We start from the raw sequence: 25921 nt of genomic DNA on the forward strand, positions 1-25921 counted from the left end.
TGTACCACACACACGGAGTTGGGTCCGTGCTGTGGTTACATATTGCCTTAGTGACCTTACTAACTAGGGGGAGGACAGAGAACAGCCTGGGGTCCAACCAGTGGCCTTGGCCCTTGCTGTTTGTCTCTGTGCAGGAGGAAAGCCCTGTGCTTCCTCCAATCCCCTCTACTGTGGACTGGCAACCAGCCTACAATCAGGTTCAATCGCGACGTGTGTGTGTGTGTGTGTGTGTGTCTTAATAATTTTTTATTTTTCAATTACAGTTGACATACAATATTATATTAGTTTCAGCTGTATAACATAATGATTAGACATTTATACAACCCACGAAGTGATCACTCTGATAAACCTAGTACCCATCTGACACCATATAGTTATTATAACATTATTGACCATGTTCCCTAAGCTGTACTCTACATCCCCATGACCATTTATTTTGTAACTACCAACTTGTACTTCTTAATCCCTCCCCCTTTTTCGTCTTCCTCCCTAAACACCCCTCCCATCTGGCAACCATCAAAATGATGTCTGTATCTATGAGTTTGTTTCTGTTGTTTGTTCAGGGTTTTTTTTGTTTTTTAGATTCTACATATAAGTGAAATCATATGGTATTTGTCTTTCTCTGTCTGACTTATTCCACTTAGCACAATACACCCTAAGTCCATCCTTGTTGTTGCAGATGGAAGATTTCATTCTCTTTTATGGCTGAGTAATATTCCATTGTATATGTACCACCTCTTCTTTATTCCTCTGTTGATTAGCAAGCACTTACATATCTTGCCTATTGTAAATAATGCAACAACAAACATACGGATGCAAATGTCCCTTCGAAGTAGCATTCTGGATTTCTTTAGATAAATACCCAGAATGGAATTACTGGGTCCTTCTTTGTCTCTTGTTTTGTTATAGCCTTTGTTTTAAAGTCTATTTTGTCTGGTATAAGTATTGCTACCCCAGCTTTTTGTTTTTTTCATTTCTATTTTCATGAAACGTCTTCTTCTATCCCTTTACTTTTTGTCTCTGTGTGTCTTTCGATCTGAAGTGAGTCTCTTGTAAGCAGCATAGGGTCTTGTTTTCTTATCCATTCAGCCACCCTATGTCTTTTGATTGGAGCATTTACTCCACTTACATTGAAAGTAATTGTTGATAGATATGTAGTTATTGCCATTTTATTACTCATATTTTTTCTTTCTTCTCCTTCTTCTTAAAGAAGTCCCTTTAACATTTCTTGTAATACTGATTTGGTGGTGATGAACTCCTTTAACTTTTTCTTGTCTGGAAAGATCTTTATCTGTCCTTTGATTCTATATGATAGCCTTGCTGGGTAGAGTAATCTGGGCTGTAAGTCCTTGCTTTTCATCACTTTGAATATTCCGTGCCAATCCCTTCTGGCCTGCAAAGTTTCTGTTGAGAAATCAGCTGACAATCTTATGGGGGTTCCCTTGTAAGTTACTAGTTGCCTTTCTCTTGCTGCTTTTAGGAGTCTCTCCTGTTGCTTTAAGATTCGCTCTTTGTCTTTAGCCTCTGTCATTTTAATTATGATGTGTCTTGGTGTGCGCCTCTTTGGGTTTATCTTGTTTGGGACTCTCTGTGCTTCCTGGGCTTGTATGTCTATTTCCTTCACCAGGTTAGTCAAGTTTTCTGTCATTATTTCTACAAACAGGTTTTCAATTCCTTGTTTTCTCTCTTCTCTTTCTGGTGCCCCTATAATGTGAATGTTGGTACACTTGATGTTGTCCCAGAGGCCCCTTAAACTATCCCCATTTTTTTGGATTCTTTTTTCTTTTTGATCTTCTGATTGGGTGTTTTCTTATACTTTTTATCTTCCAAATCACTGATTCGATCCTCTGCTTCAACTAATCTACTCTTGATTCCCTCAAAAAAGAATGTAAAATATCTCAATTTTTAAATACTGATTCTATGTTGCAATAATACTGTTTTGGCTATTTTAAGTTAAATAAAATATATTTAAAAAATTAATTTCACGGCTTTTTACTTTTTTTTTTTTTTTAACATGGTGGCTACTAGAGCGTTGACCATTACGTAGGTAGCTTGAATTATGTTTCTATTGGACAAGGGTACTCTGGATGCTTCCCACATACAAAGTCTCCAGAAAGTACTGGTTGACTGTTTGGTTACACACTATAAACAGATTACTTCATCACCTCTCACCTGCTTTCCAGTCTTCATTATAACCAGGGAAGAGCATTTTTCAGGCTAGGTACCTGGATTAGAAACATAATCTCTGCCCAGGGAACAACACAAAGGAAACTAGCAACAAAGGAATAAAATCACCTGTGGCAATTAATCAATAATCTTCAGATAACCAATCCTTAAGAGCACATTGCATCCTCATCTCAGCAGCAAATGGGGCTCGGTGCTTCTCGGCAGCCAAGAAAAAAGAAAAGGAATCCACAATAATTTATGAATACTGTTTCCACCAGAGAGGCAAGCTTTTCCAGCCTGTGCAGTATCTCATTTACAAACACTACGCAATGACCTGGGCAGTGTCCCTGACAAAAATTTGACAGTAAATGCGGTGGTGATTTTCATATGACAGTTAATGTCCTTTCTTCAAAATACGAGCTGAACCAGGAGAAGGTGTTCTTTGAGAGGGACTAAGCTGACACAGCCCAATGATGTCACCTTGTCTGTTTGCAGATAACGAACACAGAGTACCCAGAGGAGAGGATGACAAGCCCATCCTTGGAGCAGCTGCTTCCATCTCCCCTCTGCCCCCAACATCAGACACGATGACGAGCCTGCTGCACGGTTCCCCTGCACAAGCCGTGCCCACCCCATGTTGCCCCCCCACTCAAGAAATAAGAAACCAGATTAGAACCAGAGGGTACAAGAAGGATGGCACCACAGGGGTCACTCTGTACCACCCTTAATTTATTTAAAATACTGGTTTTTTGATAACGTATTTTACTCATGATATGTTTTTGCCATCCACCGGAACTTTCTGTGATAATTCTGTGGCTCTACTGTCCAACATGGTCGCCAGGAGATGCACCTGGCTATGCAGCACTTGACAGGTGGCTCACCTACAAGTAAGGATCCAAATTTTGCATTTTATTTACTTCTGCTAAGTAGAGGATTTGACGGCTCCAGGACGCAAACGCGCGCACACACACACACACACACACACACCCTCCTCCTGTCTGACCCTAAAGCCTGTACTTGTGTCCATGTGGCTAGGCGCTGCAGTACAGGGCACGGCAGGTCTAAAGGGCCTGAGGAAAGCCATGTTTTAGCTAATATCTACCTGGCCACAGTAGAAAGACAACTGGAAGTTACTGGAAACTTTAAGTCCTGATACAAAAATGTGTTCGAATTCTCTTGCTTTTTTTTTTTCCTTTAATTTACAAAACAGATAGGAGGGTGACAAAGCCCAGTAGATGTGGAAGTGAGCCTTGATTTTAACCCTAATCTTTGTGCAGCCTTAGAGTGCAGCTCACGTCATCTGAAGGCAGGTCAGGACACGGCATCTGTGTGTCTGGAGCCCGAGGCAGGAGTTGACAGTGAATCTCCAAGTTGCCTTGTCACTTTTTGTGTGATCAGGCAGGGCTCCCAGGATGGTGATTTTACACTCGGGGCGTCTGTTCTCCTGCTCACACCCAACAACATGATTCGGGAGTGTGCTACCAGCTTGTGCTACAGCACACATCCAGGAACATGCTATGCTGAGCAAAATGTCATCCCAGGCAGGCACCTGCACTGATTATAATGTCAGGCTTCCCACTGAGACACAGATAATTATAGCAGCAGACTACAGTGTTTCCAAACTCTTGAAGGAAATGAGAAGCATCTTCAAAAGTAACCCGCTGGAGATGAAAATTCAAGTGATCTCGGATCTCCTCACGCGAGACCACCGAGACCAGAACCAAACGATTTTGGACGCTCAAAGCAAAATGAAGACAAAGTAGGAGCGAGAAGGGGGCTAGGGAGAGAGGAGGTGGAAGGGAATGACACGTTTGAGGTCCTACTGAATGCTAGGCTTCATGACATGCACTTCACAGCAGGTAACACAGCAACAGGCCTCGTGTGTTGCCATCCCTGTCACCTCAATAATGAGCTGCAAGAGAGACGTTACCTCCATTTTATAGCTGGGAAAACTGAGACTCCCACAGTCTTACCTAAGGGTCTCCCAGCTAGTAAAATATTTGGTGGCTCCAGGATCTGAGTCTTGGCCTTTCTGACTTGAAATCCGGTGCGTGTCCCATCTCCCCACGTCACCGTGCTTGATGTGGTGAAAGGGTTGACCATGCGCTTGGGTCCTGGATCATTGGCGGCGGTGGCGGTGGGGGTGTGGGGACTGCACGGTGCTCATTCTACACGTATGTACAGAGTGCCCACAGTGGCCGGCCCTGTGTGTGGATGAGTCTCCCCGCCACCCCGCCTAAATCTCCTTGCTGAACTAAGCCCGATGCCTCTGGAACGGTCAGCACACGAGCATGCCAGAGCCATGCTGCAGACATGAACGTCTAATGTGGCAAGCTTCAGAAAGTGAGAAGCATTTTCTGAACTTTTCTGTAACCCTCTCTGAAGAACGTGGTGGTCCACCGGAAGAAAAGAAGCAAGCTCACCAAAGCGAAGGGAGGCTGGAGGCAACGTAGAGACTGAGCATGAATCAAGCGCTACCCGTACCTGCTTGTGACCTTGACCTTGGTCTTTAACCCTTCCGGGTCTCAGTTTCTAACATGTAAAACAGGGATACAAATATCAGAATCACATGTGTGGAGCACTTTATGTCTTGGAACTTGGAAAGCAAGTGATGGCCTCGAGTACCGCCAGTGTATTTGATTACCGCCAATGATTTCTGGCTTTCAGGGGTGCTGGGCTTACTCATCAGCTGAGCCTGAGTCTCTGGCTGTGGCGCACACTCCTCCAGTTTCTGGAAGCTGAGCAACGGGAAGTGGAGGCTGTTGCATCAGTGTATTCCCTTGAAAGGTCCATGTCTCCTAACAGAATTTTCTATTCAGTCTTTCGTCGCAGGAAAATGAGGAGTCGGTAAGTTCTTCTTTCTAGCTATTGGCTCAGCTCCTTTCTGCAAACTCAAAGTGCTACCCCTCCCAAGGGACCCTTGCAGCCTGTGGAGACCACACTAGGGTACAGTGAATGCCCAGACTCAGGTCACCAACCACCCCCGGAACCTGTGGACATTCCCTTTTGTGACAAAGGACATTTTGCAGACGGGATTGTCCTGGATTATCTGGGGCTGGGGTCATGACTGGGGTTATCTGGTTGAGCCTTAACTGCAACCATAAGGATCTTTGTAAGAAGGGGGCAGAGGGAGAGTAGACACAGAAGAGAAAGCAATGTGACCACAGAGGCAGGGGTTGGAGTTATGAGGCTGCGAGGCCAGGAATGCTAGCAGCCTCTAGAAGCTGGAAGAGGCAAGGAACAGACTCCCCCAGGCCCTCCAACACCTTCAATTTAGCTCAGTGAAAACGATTGCAGACTTCTGGCCTCTAACACAGCAAGAGCATAAACTGGGTTGTTTGAGGCCACTGAGTTTGTGATGATTTGTTACAGCAGCCACAGGAAACTCATACGATCCTTTATTCTGTTTCCAACCTGTAACTGAAACAACCCCAATTATCTCAGGCATAAAGGAATAATTGTTACTTCCACACTTTTGTGTGTGTGCTGGGTGCTGGGGTATTAAGTTGGTTAGGAGACACAAGTCTCCCTTCCAAAATATTTATCTGATCACATGAGTCATACATATTCATTATGGAAAAGTAGAAAGATAAATCTCACAAAAACACGAAGAAAATAAAACTCAGCCATAATCCCAGGAAGAACCAACTACTGCTAATATTTTAGTGTATAAATTTGTGGGTTCCCTGAAACACAATCTCTTGTGATTAAAACTCCAAGCATTTAAAGAATGAAATGTGGTCTATTAGAAGCCATCAATGAGGACAGGCCAAATCATTAAAATAAACGGTCACGCAGTTCTGGAGACATAAGCTGTGACCCGCAGCTCTCTCTGTGTCATGACAACAACAAGCAAAGTGGACTCGATTCTTCACTCCATTGAGAAAATAATAAAAAGCAGGAGACTCATCTAACCTTTTCTTCTGCCGACCTTTGTAAGTAATTTCAAGCACCAAGGAAAGCCCAGCGCATCAGGGAGACTCACAGAAGCCAAATGCCATCCCTTAGTCCACCTACTAGCTAAGGTAAAGGGAACTAGGCCACCTTCCTCCCGAGTGGCCTCTGCTCTCCTAGAGGTGAGGTTAGGTGACCTATTCCACCAGTCATTGCAGGCATCCGAGTATCTATTGCTTTTCAATATGAACTGTACGAACGAGGGCACAGACCTTCCTGTAAGAAGCTCCATCTATCAGGGAAATAAACACCTTTAAACAATTGCCATTCAAAGCGGTAAGTATCGTGAGAGAAGAAGACACAGGATACAGCAAAGTGTCAGAGAAGAAGGTGTGATTGATTATCACCACCAAATAAATGAAATTAGTAATGAAATTAATAATGTACTATTTGCATTATTTTTCACAGCATCATCCAATGCCAGGGCTGGAAGGAACCATAATGACAATTTAACACACACACACACACACACACACACACACACACACCACCTAAATTTTCAAATGGAGTAGAGTTTGAATGAATCTCTTTAAGCTCTAAATTTAACTTTCTCATGTCCAAAGCAATGGTATAGTGTCCTGTTGAGACCCTAAGTTACTCATGAAACGAGATTATCCGGAACTCAATTGCTAGTTGATTTTGAGTTCTACTCAGACACCGAAAGGGAGCTTGGTGTCCTCAGGCCCAGGAATCTCCAGAAGTCTCAGAACCCTTGAGTCTGTACAACTTTGCAAGCAAAGCGCGTTAAGAGACAGTGTGCTCAGTCTGGGGTTGCTTCCATAGAACACATAGGGTTTCCTCGGGATACCGTTTTCCAAGGGATTGGAGCGCCCCAGGCCACCGCCGCCGAGAAGGAGCGTGGGACGAAAAGACAAGGCGCCACCACCCTCAGAAGCATCCTGCGTCCACTACCTGTGCCAGGGGGGCTCGCGGCGGCTGGCCTCCATCAGTCCTCACCCTTTCTTCCTGAAACACTGTAACTGCCCGCACACCTGTACACCTGTTCAGGTTCTTTCCTGTTCTAGAGCTGCAGACAGACAGTCTTCATGAGGTCTGTGAATTCCCCAAACTGCCCGCAGACTGTTGTACGAGCACCGGTCTATCATAGAGGGGGCGGAGCTCTTATCAGATTCGTAAAGAATCACAGAAGACGAAGGATGCATTTGTGCTCACACATGTGAATTCACGCCTAACCCAAGTGCCCTGTGTGTGCCCATGGCTACGCCTGTGTCCTCACATTCCAGAAATCTGCAGGAGACACGACACTCGCTAACAAGCATTTCTTTTTACTTCCATGCTCAAAACAAAATTTTTTTAAACAAAATGTCATCCCCAGGACATTTAAAACTGAAGCAGCAAAGACCAAAAATCTTAAAAAAAAAAAAAAAAAAAATCAATTATCCAGTTAGTCCCTCTGCAAAGTCTATTTTAAAACCCAGAGTCTCAGGGAATGTCAAAGCTTTCGTTAAATTTTTAATAAACTAAAAGGATAATGTTAAAAGAAGAGACCTTTTCAAAGATAAGCTTATAACAGATAAGCTCTTGAAATGGTTCTCATCAAAGAGCGTGAAGCTGCTAAATGGTAGCCTCGGCCAGACAGCTCTTCAGCCTGGAGTCAGACGCTTGAGACTCCAGGAAGGAGCCCCGGGGGGTCTTTGAAGACACGAGTATTTGTATGTAGACCCTGGGTGATTTCCTCCACGTCATGGGTTTAAGTAACATTTATATGCCAGCGATTCACAAATGCACCCCTCTAGTCCACACTTTGCACCCCATCTCCAAACTGATACATCTGGCTGCCTCGTCAGTGCCTCCAATTGAATGTCTAACAACAACCAAACTCCAGAGTCCAAAACTGGATTCCTGATATTCCCTCTAAAACCTGCACCAGCTGCAGCCTTGCCCATCTCAGTTGACGGCAACTCCCAGTCTTTGCAGCTGGTCAGCCCTGAGACCTCAGGGTCCTGCTGGCTCCTCTTTCTCTCACACCCACATCCAGTCCATCAGTAAATCCGCTGGCCCCGCCTCTGCCAGACACCCGAACAGGAGGCCTTCTCACCACCTCCAGCACCGCCCCGGTCTGGTCCTCCACTTGGATTCCTGCAGCAGCGTCCTCACAGGTCTGTCTGCTTCCACCCTCATCCCGCCTAAGTCCTCTCCCTCTTACTCCTAGACGCCTGGCTACTCCTTGTAGATGCTGGACATGATATTGCCTCAGGCCCTTTGCACTGGCGGCTCCCCTGCCTGGAACACTCACTGTCCCCCCGAGATCTGCATCGCTGGCTCACAGGCAAGGGGGTCTCAATGAGACCCACCCTGACCATTCCACTTAACATTGCAACTGCTTTCTGTAACACTGTGCCCTCTCCTCTGCCCCCACGGAACCCTTTCTCTCTACAGCACTCACCACCTTGTACCATAATATAGAATTCACTTATTATGACTATGATCATTGCCTGCCTCCCCTGCTGTAATGTTAGTTACAGGAGGCCAGCGATCTTGCTCTGTTCTATGACTGGTAAACTCAAGTATCTTGAACACACTGCTCAAATGTAATTAATAAAGGCAAGACTGGGAAAGAAATGTCCCCTCGAGCCTCTTGATCTGGGTAAGCCAGCTGCTCCTCAGTTTACTGAGCCAGTGACCACGACCAGCCACTTCCCATGAAGCCCACTCGGTTCAGCGTCCTATGATCCACTTGGTCCTCCTTTCCAAAGGTACTTCTGCATTCACCGTAAGAGACGCGAGGCTGAACTGGGACTTGGAGACGCCAAGATCCAGAAGAGGGTCTCTTGTCAGGGAAGAAGTAATATTTGAACCCATGCTGACTCAGGATCATCAAATTTTGGTGTCACTGCACCCCCATCTTCCTGCTGACACATTTTGTTTCTGGCCTTAATCCAAGTTCTCACTGCAATCAACAAGCATAAGAGAGTGGACTCTGACTCTCCCCGACCTCCTGTCAAATGAGTCAGGGAACAATTACAACTGAGCACATGGGGACATCGTAGGGCAGTGGCAGCTGTGATCTGGGAAGGGGTCTGGCAGAGGAAAGCTTATTCCTGGGTCCTCAAAGCCCATCGCTATGAAATCTGGACCTTAAAACACCGTTTTGCTCTGCAGGGAGACAGAGTCCCCACTCAAGACAGAAGAGTTATCTTGTTTGGCTCTAAACCCACTGGATGGCTCTTTATTCTTTTTCACCTGGTTAAGGAGGGGGTCCTGAATGGCAGAGTGACAGCTACTATTATGACCAAAATAAGCATAAGTCACCTCTAATGATTAGCTTTTAACAGGTTGAAAGTGACTGTAGAGGCTTTCAAGTGGTCCTCTGTGGAGCTCTCGGTCTTCCAATGAGCTCCTTTAAGATACCAGGGGTAAGTATGACCGGACCTTCACCCAGGGCAAATCCACTGGTCAGTTTTGTGCGTTGGGGTCCTGCGTAAGACTTCATCTCAAGGCATACTCAATATCAGCCTCTAGAAAAACCAACCAAATAAGTTTACAGATCACCCAAAGGGAAAGGGCCAAGAGGATATAAGAGAAACAGATGCTGAAGAAACATTTGGGCAACCCAGCCTACACGATCAGAGGATAGAAACTGCTAAGATCAGGAAAGAAATAACAGGAAAATGCTTCTTCTCTAGAGGAAGATCTGAGCTTCAAAAGTGACTGGACACAGTGTTTTAGGCAGCTTTAACATAGTCTGGAATATATAACATTGACATTTACATTCTTTAAAGATGAGTGCAAAATAAAAAAAGAAGAATCTTCATCATGCAAACCAAAGAATATTGGATTGCCCACAAAGGAATAAACTCGGTTTGGCTGTGGCCTTTGCTTCCACAGTATGAAGCCAGAAGGTAATGGAATGACATCTGTACGAGCTCTGAAGAGAAATATGTGCCTCTAGCCAGCTTCGCCCACTCAAGTCACTGCGCCTGTAATAAGGTCACCGCCTGGTATCATGAACTCTGCGAGGACTCAGGTAATACATCACGCACGGACACTCCCTGAGCAATGTTATTCCTCAAATGTTGGTTCCAAAACAATGAAAGATGGATCAGAATGTTTAAGAACTCAAGACTGAGGAAGTCCCAGCTGGAAAGGAAGACAGGAATACTATTAATGCTAGTGATGAGGTACCATGATTTTCAAATGCTCGTATAGCCCAAGTACTGAAGTAAAATATGCACATATATACTTGTATAGATAGCATCTTATTTAATTATCAAAATATGTGCCATTTATTTTATAAACAATATTTCCATTATCTCAGCAGTAGCATTATCTCCATTTCATAGATGAGAAAACCAAGGGCACCTCAAGTAACTTGTCCAGATAAACTTGTGAGTAAATAGCAGAACTGCAATTCCACAATGGACCCCAAGGAGTGCCTCAGGTTCCCTCAATTTGTTTTTTAATAGCTTTATTCTTTGTATTACCATCAGTGTTTTCCAGTTAAACTAAATGAAACATGCATGATTTTTTGAAACAGAACAGCAGTACTTTTTGTTTTTCAATTAAAATAGATCCAAAGACACAGACCCAATGGCTCCAAAACGCTAAAAGGAAAGGGTTGCTAAGGGCATGTCAGGATGAGGTCCTGCATGAAGAAAGGTGAGACGAACATCAAACTGTATGAATTCAGTATTTCAAAAGCGCACGAAGCAGAACCAGAGACCCCGTGTTTACGGAAGGCGCCCTCCAGAGCAACCGTGCAATAGGGGTGACATTATGCTCCAAACGAGCTGTATCACATATGTAAAGTCAGGAACTCACTGGTGGAAACAGGACTGGCATTGTCTGAAGTAAGTGGAATGGGAAGGCTTCATGTAGAATAATCAATCTAGAACAAGTAACCCCGAAAATAAAGTCCAGAAAGATGTGCGCTTCCGTCCGCATCACTACTGCCCATCTCCCTTCCCGGCCCGGCGCCTGAGCTGACAGTGAGGGTGGGCACCTTCAGGCAGGTGGCTGGACCGCTAGGGGACAGGACCTCACCTGGGATGTTGTGGATGGTGATGGCCAAGATGAGCAGTGCGATTCTCCTCCAGCTGCTGCCGTCGGGCACGGCCAGGTTCCCCCGAGGTGGCACACGGGCCTCGGGGACCTCGGGAAGGTCCGTGGCCATCGCCTTCTTCCTCTGATACGCCTCGCCGTTCTCACTCTTGTCTGAGCAGAAACAGAAGGACAAGACGAGAGAGTCCTTTGAAAATGAGCGCACTGTACTTGGGCAAGCAGCAGGGGAGGCTACTTCCTAACTTCCTAATGGTCTCCTAGTCTCCTGTTTGGTCCTTCCCTTTTTCATTCATTCATTCATTCATTCACTCATTCATTCATTCAGCACACATGCACTGAATATTCAGTATCCAACGTGCAGATATTAAAAAGCGTAAAAAAAGATGAACATGGGGTACGTTAGCACAGCCTACTTCAGAGAAGCAATACTGAGGAGTGAGCAGAAGCACCGATTCTGGAACCAGACCACCTGCTCACTGACCAACTCGTCCACTCACCAGCCGTGCGGTGCTGATACACCTCTGTGTGCCTTGGTTTCCTGATTCATAAAACGGGGTAATAGGACCTACCCCACAGGGGTTTTGTGAGGACCAAAGGTCATGCAATGGAAGGGCAGCCACTCACGATGCACCAGGCAAGAATGGAACAAGGAAGCAGCTTGACACATAGACAGAAGGACGCAGATACAGACAAGTAGAGATGGGACATCATGCATCCAGAGAGAGAGACAGACAGACAGACAGACAGACAGATGGCAGCCTGGGTGCCATATGACATCCTGACCCTCATGGGCTGACTACAGTACCCAGCCCTTGAGTTTCACGAACTAACCCTCCTTTTAAAGATTCCCTTTTGGGTATATATTTGAAGGGTGTCACTTCTTAGGGCCAGATGGTCCCAAATACTTAAGGTCGACTGGGATCTTTGTTTATTCCTAGTGGAGGTAAAACATTTGGATCTGAAATACAGCACAAAGGTGAGGCGAGGCAGGACTGCGGTTCACAGCACGGATGGATTGTGGGAGAGGCTTCCAGAGGTGGCGGGTCTCGAGCAAACCTTACAAACACATGGTGGCCTGCGTGGAAAGAAGGGTCTTTCTATCATGAATTAGCATGACATGCAAAGCCTAACTCAGACATCACGGTCAGGAACCAGAACACGTTTTTAGGAGACCCACCACACAGCCCAATGGTGGCTCTCTGTCCCGGGAGGTTTACTGGTGGCCCTTTCACTCTTGGAAGTATCCTGGTTTGGAGGATAAATTATATGGCTCCCAGGCTGGAGGAAACAGCCAAAGCTTGACGGATACTCCACTCTGCTGGGGGACATCCCTCACTGAGATCAGCTTGAAGGGTAGGAGGCAACTCTCTGTGGTCGTCCTATTTCCCTTCTCTATTTACATATGTTCCACTCGTGAAAGAACTCTCACTCCTAAGCTGAAAGCTGCAGAAAAATTTTCCCAAAATCAAATTAAGAAACAAGGGGCAACTTTGGGGATTCCTTTATCCCCGACCACGGGCGTCTGGCCAGCCTCTCCTCACTCCTGGCTGAAATGCAAGGCGCGGGCCGTTTATCCCACCCTCTCGGGGGCTCTATAAACTTGACCGGATCTTTGATTCCTTTTTCAGATGAACCCGCCTAAGTGGAATGCTGTTTTATTTTTCAAAAACAGGAGACGACAAAACACACTTCTTTTGAAACTCATTTTGTGTTTGCTCACTCAAATCGAGAGAAGAGTAAGAAAACGCCAACGGGCAAGTGGACTCTCTCCTCCCTACGTCCCATTCGGTTGTCTCTTTGGAAGAGTTGACTCCATTCCATTAGGGAGAAGGGGCCTTTTACTGATCCTCTGAAGCTTGGGCCTGCCAGCCCTCCCATGGTCAGCAACCACAGCTCACAAAACTGGCTTCTGGAGAACACAACTGTCCCCGTTGGATAGTAACTCCTCCAGACGAGATGTGCACGAGGGGAAGCTAAGTCCTCACTGTGCGGTATCTGCTGTGTGTGTGTGTGTGTGTGCGTGTGTGTGTGCGCACAGGGTTGCTGCTCGGTGCCATCTTTCCTGCCTCAGACATCAGACAGCCTTCGTGTATATTTGCACACGTGTGTGAGTATCTGCATATACGTGGGGGGAATGTTTTTGTGCATTTTAAGTTGCTGACATCTAACAACTCAGGCTGCAGAGGTTGTTAGGGAAATTGAACTAAACCCCTGGGATTTCAAGCCCATGAAGATGCGGGCAGAGCCGGCCGGAATGCTGTGCAGGAACCAAGCCACGTCTGGCAGAGGGCACACAGCTGACCCTGGACCAGCCAGAGAACCCCGCTGACTCCTTGGGCCCCCCTCTGAGAGCACGGGCCAAACTAGACGCTCTCCAGTGGGAGCTGATAGGGCCCAAAATAACAACAACAAAACGACCCCCCACCCTCACCCCCATGACTCTTCCCTTTAGAATTTTATAATTTAAGAGATGACAGACAGGGGAGAAGGGTCTTTCTGTCAATAAATTCCTGTAAATCTAAGGGGAGAGCGACACTGTCTCTAACAAGCACTGAAGGCTGCATTTCTTTTTGTCATTATCACTAAAGGACTGGACTCTGCATTTCCTGCAAATAATGCAGCGAGAGTGGAAGAGACGGGAGCAGAGTAAGCACGTTCCGGCTCCGTACATGGGTTTCATGGGAGCACCAAGGAGCTTACGGGGTGAGGAACTGAGGTCAAGATGCACAACTCCTCCTGGGGTCCCAGTAGGTGACAACTGATGTGCCTTCTCAGAACGGGAAATGGGACGGTGTGAACGCCTAATGTACTCATCAAAGTGAAATAAGCCACCAGTAATGAGTCTGCAGCAAGGAAAATTAGTCCAAATAAATCATGACAGAGAATGCAGAAGTCGTCCTGAGCAACGACTCTTCCTGCTGTCTCTCCTGCTAAGGCCGGTTTAACCATCGCACGCCATCAAGGAAAATGCTCTGGCCGTGAGCAAAGGATGGCCGCTTCATGGAGGCGATGCCTGGTGTGGGGTGCAGGAGTGTGCCCGAGGGCCCAGAACCCAGGACATCTCCTGAAAGAGGGAAGGTTTGGGAACTTCTGAAGTACGACTGGGCAAAGAGGAAGGACACTTAGGAATGGAACAGCTGATGGCAAGTTCAGAAATGGAAAGTGACATCAGTGATACTGGCTAGTAGGTGACAGTGAGAACTTCCCTTAAGAACCTTCAATCTTACAAAAGCCCTGTGAAGTAGGAATCATTCCCTTTAAGAGACTAGGAACTTGAAGAGCAGAGAGGTGGATGGAGTAACCGCCCCAGGTCACAACATCCTCCAGGAGAGCTCAGGAGTCAGGTTCTTTGCCTCCAGAAGCCACCTCTTAACCAGGCCCCGGGGTTAATTGGGGGTGGAGGGGTAAAGTGTTGACCTGCTCCTTTGCTCGCCAAAAAAAAGGACAGCCGGAGCAGTCACAGCAACGACATTTAGGGGCTTTAGTTCAGATGTTTAGCTCAGAGATGGCTAGGTGGCTGCGGGGGTCCAATGAGCTGGCCGTGAGTGACATCAGAGGCAGAAAAAACTCAGGGGAAATCTCGTACCATCATTCCCACTCACAGACAAACCTAAACACGTTTCATGAAGACCATCTTTTTTAACCCATTAGGCCTACTGTGTCTAAGTGTAAAGCCGCTGCAAGTAGGAAATACTTAGCAACACTGGGCACGCAAACCGTGCTTACAATCCTTTCAGGAAGGAAGAAAGGGACCCCTTCCAAGTGGATCGTCGTCTAAAAGCTGTTGTAAAATGTAAACTCAAGCATCTAAGAATCCTCATGGAGAGGGGCCCACTGCTGGGCCTCAGCCTGTCATGCCCCCACTTCCTCTTTGCCAGAGGGGCACCGCGCTACTGCGTTTGCGAATGAAGACCACAGTGGGACAGAGGGACCAATCCAAGGCTCACTTTTCCCACTGAATCAAGGGGTGACCTTACGTGACACATCTGTTTCCTGGTTTCCTCTCTCTCCCAAACAAGGGACATGATACCAAGCCCGGGGGCCATAAGTGAACCCCGCTGCCTGGGGAAGACCCCTCCTCAGGGTTTGACTTTCTCCCCTGTGAAGGGAAAGGCCCGGAAGTCTCAGCAGCTCTAAACCATGTTGGGTCAGGAACGGCTTTCAAAAGTATGGTGGAAGCTGCGATCTTCTCGCCAGCAACAAACAAACAAACAAATACACTGACAGATGATTTTAAAATAATTTGTGAACCCTTATGGATTCAAGGACCTCACACTGAGAATATCTTCCTGAATAAATGCCATGCCAACCTTTCTGTTCATGACCCATGGACCCAGTCCCACCAGAAACATGGCAGGTTTTCTGTCCCTGTGATGATGTGACTAAATCTAACAGGCCCCAGGATGGAAACGTGGGCCTCCAGTGAATACGGCAATACTAATGAACAGGTCACCAGCCACGAGAGCTTTAGAAACAGCCGCAAGATATGACTGGAGATGATTTGGTTGAACAGGCAAATCCTCATCGGTTAAGGGCAGAAAACTTCAAATCCCTGGAAAAATGCTTCTTACAAAACATAAAATGAAGAGTAGTCGGTGATGTCTATTCACTGTGTACTACGTATGCACAAATAAAATCAAAAGGCCAATCGAGAGAGCTGGGAAAGAGGAGGGTGCATTGACTTGTATTTTCCCTCCCTTGTTGTTTTCTAGAGAATCAGAATAATTTGGGGGAAGAAATTCAGTCACCCACGAGTGTGGCAGTGCTTGCTAGGAATTCCATTCAGTTTCTTTCATCATTTATGCATCAGCATGTGTCCCTTTACATCATGGATGCTGAATTTGAACATGAAATAATTATTCAACATTGGTTAGCGTCAATATTGGCACATGAAGAAACCAGAGCCCATGGAGGTCCTTCTTGACAGTCACTTGGAAGTTTCAAGGAAGAGCCAGAGTGGTTCTCCCAGTCTCAGCAGAAGACCCCTCAGCGCAGACACATTCAAAACTAAAGCCTATGACTGTCTCTAAACCTATCCACAACTCTCATTCTGTTTCCCTTTTGTAAAGCTGTAAATATAACCACATTCAAGACCATTTCCCAAAGAGAAAAAAAATCCCAAGATCCCTCACACAATGACTGTCATTTGTCCCTACCCGTGTTCAGTTCATGCACGTTGATGCTTTGAAGATTAGCCGTCAATGTAAATGGTGACAAGAACAGATGCTGGATCTCATTGGCTGCCATGGGATCGTGGCTCTGTCAACCATGGGATCGTGGCTCTGTCAACCATGGGATCATGGCTCTGTCAACCTTGGGATCGTGGCTCTGTCAATCATTAGCCATAAGGCTTCAAGCAAATGCTGTCTCTATGCCTCAATGCTTTCTGGTAAACTGGGTTTAATAATCGTATCTACTTAGTAAGGTTATTATGAGAAATAAAATGTATGTAAAGCACTTGGCACAGTGTCTGGCACACAAAAAGCACAATTAATGTTAGCTATTACTATTGACTATACATTTTAATGTACGGTTTCACATTCTACCTATTTCTTTAAAACTACAGAAATAGTCTCTAGATTTCTTAGCCTTTATAACTCTAGTTTTTAATGAAGGCATGTTGCTTATTTCTAAGCCTGTCGTTTGTGAAACTGTTTCCTTTTCACCCAAGTTTGGGCACTCTTTTCCAGATGCTAATAGATGCAGTGCCTCTCCTTTGCCACATGGGGGCACACTCTTTCTGCTCCCTCCCACAGAGAATGGGCATCCACTCAGGGAAAGTTCCAGTCTTGATTTCCAGTACGAATTCTTTGTTTTATGGCTTCACAATTTGTATACAGCATGGGAACATGTGAAAGGGGCTGATCTACCCCAGGAAACAGCTAAGCACGTGAGGAAACGTTCCCATTGCAGATGGGGAATCTTTGTGCAAAGATCCTTAAATCTTTCATGTGCTTGACTGGAACTAACTGCCCGATTGGTTTCCTAAAATTGAACGACTGTGGTGCTGTGTCACAGGTGCATTTTACAAATGCAAATGCAGGTACAGGCATTTGAAAATAAAGAGGAAATTCCCTTCCTTTTCCCAAGGCTTTCTTTTCCATCTTCCCCTCCTACCTTTTTAAAGTAATTTTGGCTTCAATTTCCCAAAAAAGGAGAGGCATCAGTCAAAAGAGAGAGGAAAAAAAGAAAGAAATTAGTTCTTGGCTTTTGATCTTCTGGGGAGCCAAGGTATGGTGGTTTCAGGGAGAAAAGGGATTTTCAAGGGGATGGTTTTGACTCTTCCGCATTTCTGTATTAATTGCTGTCTGTAGAAGCCACAGGGCACTTGAGAGATGACTTAACTGTCAGGGATTGGGAAAGTGGCAGTGCTGTAGGGTGGCAATACAATGCAGTACGTCGTTAGGCAAGAGACCCTGAAAAGGGGGACGGAGAAAGGGTGCCTTTCCCGGGAGAAATTCCTTCACTTCTCCGAGCCTTAGAAGGCTACTCACTCACCCAGGAGTGGAATGAGACACTCCAGAAACCCTCTGAACTGTCAACATATGTGCTGCACTGTGAACTCCTGGCATAAAACCAACAGCAGAGCCTTCATTTAAATTTCATCAGTATAATAAACTTAGTGGTTTAAGGGGTCAAGGCAGGGCTGGCCAGCCATTCAATCCATCTTGCCATGGAGCAAGTGCCCCAGATAAAATACTCCTGCGAGGAACCTCATTTCTGATGACAAAGATATGAATGCATCTTCAAGCAGCCTTGGGAAACCTCAACGTGCGCAATAGAAGAAAATTTAAATCAAACATAATCGCACCACCTAGAACAAAGACTGCTTAGAGTTTGGAGGATTTCCTTCCATGCTTTTTCATGGGGTTTTACATAGCTGAGCTATCATGATGCATAGTTATAGACGGCTTTTTGTTCCCACTAAACAACGGAAGCACTTCCCCCATGTGATGAGAAATCCTTACAAACACTTCACACGATTCCAATTTGTACTTACATTCTCATACCATTGGGCATTTAGGCTATTTTCTTTTTCCTGTAAGTATCACTGCAAAACCTTGAACCTATATAAACAATCAGAAATTTGGACAAAGTTCCCAGAAGTTGAACTGTTGATCAGAGAGGACCTTGATGCATCTAAGGCATTTCCAGAAAGGTTATGCCGTTTCTTAGAAGCCTGGGTGTTTCTCATTTAAAAATAAACGTATCCACTTAGAGGGGGAAATGCTATTTCTCTTCATTTGTGTTTTCTTTGACTACAAGTGAAGTTGAACATTTTTCATAGTTTCAGGCATATTTTTTCCCCTCTTTTGTGAAATGAGGCTTCTAAGTAATAAGATAACTAGCTAATTCCTTACAGACACAGGTAATTTTCCTGTGATCCACGTGTTTGTCAGTGACTGATGAGACCTAACTGGGAGCCGCACGTATGATTACACGTCAGACAGCTGTATCCACCTGGCCAAGTCAGATGTTCAGCCTCCATTTGTAAACTCCTTCTGGAGAGTCCTCAAAACAGCATAGTACCGTTTTAAAAACGTGCTATCTGCTTTATTTATGCCGCTACTTGGTCTGGTCTCAAGAGCTACTTTTCTCTCTCAATACTGAAACATCAATCTTTTCAAAAGCAGAATATATTTTTGAGCTTTCTTCCTTGTCTTCCTTCCCCCCACAACCCTGGGATTCTTGCAAGTAACAGAGCAGTTTTGCAAACAGTACATATAGCGAAAGGAATCTAGTGCGGACAGGACCCTGTCATGCAGGGCGGCCTGCGGGGTCTCTGGTCCCACTCCCCACATAAGAACACAGGACATGGTGAGGCCAAAAAGGAACACCCACGGAGCCATAGGTAGGGGAGTCATATCACTATAGTCTCGCTGACGGCTGGGTTGGAGACACAGGAAACAGGATCCACACGATCCGCAACCCGCCGTCTGCTTCTCTGCCAACCCACCTCACTTGCTAACTGCAATCCGCCTCTCTGCAATCCACACTTCCCGCTTGCTAGTTTAGCCACGGCAGATAATATCAGTGGCTAATGGCTAACTGGTAACAGCTGATGGCCAACTAGTCATAGCTGATGGCCATCTGCCACCCGAGCCAGCACCTTTCCACGTGAGGCCGAGAGCCTGGAAACTGCTCTCTGGGACTCTGTCCCCACAACCCTTTGATAGAGTTTCTGGATTTAGCAAGTAAAAAAGAAAAGGTGCTCAGTTGTATTTGCATTTCAGATACAACTAACATTCAGATAAAACAAACAGTAGAAGTTATGTCCCAAATATCACATGGGATATACCTATTCTAAAAAGTATTCATTGTTCAGTTGAAATTTGAATGGAACTGGGTATCCTGCGCTTTATCGGACAGTCCTACTTGTGCCCAGTTTTGGGTCTGAGTTCTGGGTAGAGAGAAGTCTGGCAAACTGATCGTACTCTCCTCTGGAAGCAGCTCCACATTCATCTCCCTGTACAACCTTTCAAGGATGCACTGTGTGGGTCAGGTATAACCCAGGGCAGGAAAAGATCCCGTTAGAGACCAAGGAAGCTTCATAGGAGGATAAGTGAAGTATTTATTATGCTTAGTTACTAACCTTTAGGCAGAAATGCATTTGGAGTCTAAGAAAGATGACAATAAACTTATTTACCATCGTTGTGGCTGTCATAGGTATCACCGTTGATTGTTCTAAAAATCACAAGTCACACGATTATCAGAGGGTCACAGGCTGCCTGTGTAAGGGGGCTGATTCAATACCATGTCTTTTCAGTCAGTTCATATATGAAGTCTGACAATTACGTTCACGAACTTTTTGCAACGATGTTGCTAAGCTTTTTTGATATCAGAGGGATTATTCATTATGAATTTGTCCAAATGGACAAACAGTTAACAAAATTTACTATTTGGAAGTGCTGAAAAGACTGTATTAAAAAGTTAGATGACCTACTTGTGGCCAACAATTCATGGCTCTTGCATCACGACAATGTACCAGCTCACACGACACTGTCTGTGAGGGAGTTTTTAACCAGTAAACAAATCACTATATTGGAACAACCTCCCTACTCACCTGACCTGGCCCCCAATGGCTTCTTTCTTTACCCAAAGATAAAGGAAATATTGAAAGGAAGACATTTTGATGGCATTCAGGACATCAAGGGCAATACGACAAAAGCTCTGATGGCCATTCCAGAAAAAGAGTTCCAAAACTGCTTTGAAGGGTGGACTAGGCGCTGGCATGGGGAACTTCACAAGGGGAGTACTTCGAAAGTGACCGTGGTGATATTCGGCAATGACGTACATAGCATTTTTTCTAGGGTGAGTTCACGAACTTAATTGTCTGACCTCATATATTCTCCAGGCACTGAAAGTAATCCACGCTGTACCTTTGATGCTTATGAATAAGCAATTGCTTAGTGACAACACAGACACGAATAGATCTGCATAATTGGTAAAAATGAAATGTACAGCACAAGAAGAGATGGGTTCGCTATTAGCTAAAGATTTCTCATCCATGAAGCAAACCACCCACTAAAACGGTGCTCATTCCAAATATCTAAGTAAGGAAATAATTTCTACTCTGTCAACAGAGCCCAAATTTCCAGTAAGATTAAAACGTCCACATACCAGGTCAGATTTTCTACTTTAAAGGCACAAACAACCATTTTATCAACATGAGCTCATTCCTGATTAACTGATTGTGGTCTAAAAATAAATCCTGGGTGGGCTCCAAAGCCCTCTCTGTAGTTCTTAGCTCACCCCGCATGTGTGTGTTCAATGCAAACACCCCAGTGGGAAAGAGACGTCGTATCTTTTGGCGGGGGAGTCCACCAGCAAAAGATGACATTTGCTTCAGGAGTCCAGCACACATTAGAGAAAGGGCATTTTGGAGAACACTAATGGTATAAGAACTTTGCAAAGGGCTCACAACCATCACTTCTTTACATCAAATAAAAACCACCTTTCGCTTTAGAGGACATGGGCCATGACACAGAAATGCAACCAGCAGTAACATAATGGAGAGAAAAATAAATTCCCCCAAACCAGGCATTCTCGCCTCTTCCCTAATCTAGACAGGGTCTATGTGTGCTCTAAGTCTATTTGTTATTAAGTCCCTCTCTCTGTTTATACTTCCTGTTTCCTCTCTTGTCCAAGGAGTCACCAGGAAGCAAAACAGAACAGCATCCATGAAAACTCTTAGCTGCTACAATCAAGAGCACACATAGTCTCAACCTTAACACACAGCATTACATTCTGCAAACGACAACAGGGAAACAAAATCCTTCTTTTGTCAAGGGCTGCATCACAAAGGAAAATGTGATGCTGAAAAGGTTTACGTGAGATTACAATTCCATAAACATTTCTCGGTGTATGGATTTCCTTCTTTTGGGGTAGCAAACAACTGATGCTCGAACACAGGATACTCGGTGGAGATAACAACAAAAAAGAAGATGAGCACTTGCATGAAGATGTAGGCTTTGCTTTTTGTCTTTGTTACAAGGAGGTAGGAGAACTGAGACTGGAGAGTCTGAGTCCATGTCCAGCTTCAATAGGAGAGTTTATCCAGCACAGTCCCAAGATGGGCAACAGAAACCGACACCTTCTTCAGAAGGTTCTGGGGACCCAGGAGGCCACAGAACCCATCCCAGAACTCAGACAGGGTCAAGGGAGAACAGGACTTCCTGCTCCACCAACAAAATGACACCATATACCCCTTGGGGCAGCACCTCTATCTTCAGTGCCAGACACCAAATGCCCCAGCGCAGGTCACTGACGCTGAATGCTGGCCCCTCCTACTGGCACCAATGCCGCCTTTGCTATCAGGTCCATCTCACCGATCAGGCCATGGTCACCTGTAGCTGCAGGAGAGGCTGGAAGTCCAACTTCTATCCTGAAAAGCAGGCTCTGCCTTCCGCCAAGACATCCAAGGTGGGGTGAAGGGTGAGTCCCAAACACGGTCAAGGGATTCAGGAGCTAAGCAGCTAGAGAGCGAGGAGGAGGGAGAGAGAGAAGGAACGCGCAGGGGAAAGCGGCCATGGGGAAGCTTTGCTCATGGCCTCAGACATGCCTGCCTTCACTGTACTCTGCGTTAAATATGCCCCAGATTTTCCTCTCCCGTTAGAAAGACACAACTAAGTGCATGAAATCCACGGCATAGAATTCTCAGGCCAACTCTACAGTTTTCAGCGTGCAGCCCCAGGAAAGTCGCAACCTCTAAAGGTCTGGCTTCTTCCGACTGGAAACGAGCTGAATCCGGCAGACTTCAGGGCCTCTTGCAGTGCTAACATTCTATGATTCCAGAGACAGCCTTGGACACAGCTGGCCCAAATGGTCCTCATCCCCGGTGAGTAGGAGAGACTGGCTGTTTCCAGGGCCAGTGTTTACAGAACTCCATTCTACCTTGAGAGCGTCCCCAAGATGAACTTCAGAGACAACACTTCCCAACTGTTCACAGAATAAGGAACGTCCACTAAAGGAAGAGCAAATCCATTTTCCCACAGGAATCAACATCTCTTTGTGCCCCCAAATAAAAGGCATTATTCTCCTTTAAAATTATTAAAATAATATCTGACAAAATAGAAATTTGCATGCATTGTAGGAAATACAGAAAATATTGCTAAGCACAAAGAAAAACTAAAAATCATTCACCACCCAGAGGTGACGGCATCTAAAAAATCCTGACAATCTCTTTTTATATTAATACTGTACATGTAGAGACGAACACACACACACATTTTTCAATTGGCTCACGCTGTTTTGAAACATGACTTTAAATGACACAGTCTACGTCATTATATATTCCCCAGATCAATGGTTCTCTACCTAATTTCCTTGAGCTAATAGAGCTCAAAATGTGCAAATGCAGAATTCCCAGCAGCCAAACAGAACTAAGAATACACACTCAAGATTTTTTTCCTGTGAGGAGAAAAGATATGTTTATTGTCCAAACCATCTCAAGGTCAGGCATAGCCAGTTACCTTCCAGGCCTCTAGTGAGCTCTGGTGTTTAGAATAATAAAAGCTAGCTGGACAGGAATAATGCATCACCACTTAAAAATTGGCCAAATGTTGGTTGAACTTAAAAGGGCCAATATTTCTTGCTCTAAGAATTCTGTGATGTAAATGTTATTTTTGGGAGTGGTTTCTGAGCCTTGCCTTCTGCAAGCCCAATTGAAATGCTGTACTGGAAAGAACATGCATATGGGGTAGGGTGTCTTTTTGTAGCCTAATTTTCCATAATAGCATAATATTTAACGGTTTTCCAGTGTATCATTTGTTTGTCAGTTTGATGGTCTACCAGTGTGATGCATCCATAAACACCATGAGAAAAGGGCCTGAGTCTGTCTTGCTCACAATTCTACCTACAGTGCCACGTACAGTGCCTGGCACAGAAGAGGTACTTAAATATTTATGGAATGAATAATGAAATGTAATGGATGCTGTTGCCCAGAAAAATGTCCACACCCATCTACACAGAATGCTTTGCAAGGAGTTTTGGTCGTCTTTAAGGTTAAGAAGCTCATTCCAAAATATCCCATCTACTGACAGACTAACATTTGTGTATGCAAATGTCTATTGTATGGACACACAGATCAGGGTCAGCAAACATTTCTGTAAATGTCCAGATAACAAATAGTTTAGGCTTCGTGGTCATTCCCTCACGGTCCGTACTTACTCAGCTCCGCCACTGTAGCAGAAAGGCAGTGAGAGACAAGATGGAAATGGGCTGGCCTGTCTGAGTTCCAATAAAACTCTGTTCACAAAAACAGGTATTGGGGCAGATTTGGCCTGCAGGTTGTACTTCGTGCTCACTATGGTTTACCTCTTCATGGCCAAATGAGAACAGGAAGAGGTTTCAGGGAGAATACGCCAGCTTTAGGAGCCTCACCATCAGGACAGTCTCCTGAAAAGGTTAGACTGGTGCTTCTAAAACCTGGCCTCACGTCGGAATCACCTGGGGAATTAAAAACATCCAGACACCCAGCCTCAGCCACAGACCTATTGGATCGGGATCTATGGCGGCGGGGTGGGAGGTGGGAGGGTGGAGCCTGCCAACTGGCTTTTGCAAAAGGCTCCGGAGTGGAGCTGGTGCAGCGGCTCCACCAGCTGGTGAATGAGAACCACTGGGTCACGTAGCATCAGTGTCTGACCCAGTAGCGGCTCTGAGGCTGCCCCCTTTCATGCCCATGCCACCAGACACCCTTCCAAGATCATCCTCGTTGGAGCACCGGTGACCTCCAGACACCAGGAGCGTCTAAACTCTTCAGCCACCTTGTATTTTCCAAGCTTTGCCCAGCCCTGGCCTCTGCAAGAACCCTGTAATTCCAAAGTAATTAGCAGACTTGGGGTGACTGACTGTAAGCTTGGCAGGCTTCGCCCCAGGCTACAGAACCAAATAGACATCTGAGGGCAAAGAGAACTGGAACTTGGCCTTCAGGCCCAGACTCGAGTCCATCTTCTCACCCAAGGCTTCTGCCCATGTACGAGGTCGGATAATTAAGTTCACAAACTCATTTTAGAAAACATGGTATATACCTCATTGCTGAATATCACTATGGTCACCTTCAAAGAAATCCCCTTGGGAAGCAATGCACCCATGCCAGCGCCCAGTCCACCCTTCAAAGCAATTTTGGACTCTTTTTCTGGATTGGCCATCAGAGCTGTTGTCATATTACCCTTGATGTCCTGAATATTATCAAAATGTCTTCCTTTCAATATTTCCTTTATGTTCAGGTAAAGAAAGAAGTCACTGGGGGCCAGATCAGGTGAGTAGAGAGGGTGTTCTAATACAATTATTTGTTTACTGGCTAAAAACTCCCTCACAGACAGTGCCGTGTGAGCTGGTGCATTGTCGTGATGCAAGAGCCATGAATTGTTGGCGAAAAATTCAGGTCGCCTAATTTTTTCACGCAGCCTTTTCAGCACTTCCAAACAGCAAACTTGGTTAACTGTTTGTCCACTTGCTACAAATTCATAATGAATAATCTCTCTGATACCAAAAAAAGGTTAGCAACATCGGTGCAACAAGCTCACGAACTTAATTGTCCGGCCTCGTCAATCTCCAGTTCCTTACAATGGTCTCCTGGCCATGAGTTCTGTCCAGGTGAACCCCTCGGCCCGCAAAGCAGCCAGTCTTCTTGACTGGCGAGTCCTAGGCCTTGGTCACCCACATTTCAACTCAGTCCAAAAGCCTGTCTAGAGAAGAGCAGGCTCAGGAAGGGAGGAGCCCAGAGGAGCCTGTGAAGCGGCAGTGTGTGCACGTGGGTCCCCTTTCCCACAAGGCAAGCCTTTCCTGACCGAAACTGAAGGCTGCAAGACGCTGACCACATTCAAGAAAATCCCATGAAGAACAAGAAGGGACTAGCTGGGGCTGCGACCGGTAGTTGGGTTGTACGTCAATGGAGGCGCTTGCTAACCAGGAAGAGATTCCAGTACAGAATGGAAGGAGTGGGGGCAAACAGCACAGCACTCCCCAAGGGTCAGCAGACAACGGCCCTTTTCTGGGGGCGAGGGTGGAGCTCATCACAAAGTATATTCTGCCACAGAGAACCTGCGACGGGCACACGCACCTGTGTTCTCTGAGGTAGAGAAGAACCCTGTGTTGGCACTGCCCACAAAGCTAGAGAGCTGAGGCCACCTCAGTGCTCTAATGGACATTCATGGGCCAGGTGGGCTCACTGCCAATCACCGTGGGCCAATAAGTACAGCGCCCTGAGCTCACCACTGAGATGCAAATAAGTTACTCATTATGTAAATGCAGCTAAATGTCACCTCTAAAAGTTTGT

At 45.7% G+C, this 25921-nt stretch overlaps 1 protein-coding gene across 5 annotated transcripts in view; it reads right to left on the bottom strand.

Annotated features, from left to right (window-relative positions):
- Window positions 1-25921, bottom strand: part of SLC39A11 (solute carrier family 39 member 11) — a 359113-nt gene that overhangs the window by 113033 nt on the left and 220159 nt on the right. For 4 of the 5 annotated variants that reach the window (XM_019740426.3, XM_074319972.2, XM_019740425.3 and 1 more), the window contains one exon: window positions 11125-11295. The exons of the other annotated variant lie outside the window; for it this stretch is intronic. In XM_019740426.3, coding sequence (XP_019595985.1) covers window positions 11125-11295 — 171 coding nt within the window. The remainder of the gene's footprint in view (window positions 1-11124; window positions 11296-25921) is intronic. 5 annotated transcript variants of the gene reach the window in all.

This window comes from Rhinolophus sinicus, chromosome 12, assembly GCF_057876585.1.
Source record: "Rhinolophus sinicus isolate RSI-liver-muscle chromosome 12, RSI-T2T, whole genome shotgun sequence".
Classification (NCBI taxonomy): Eukaryota; Metazoa; Chordata; class Mammalia; order Chiroptera; family Rhinolophidae; genus Rhinolophus; species Rhinolophus sinicus.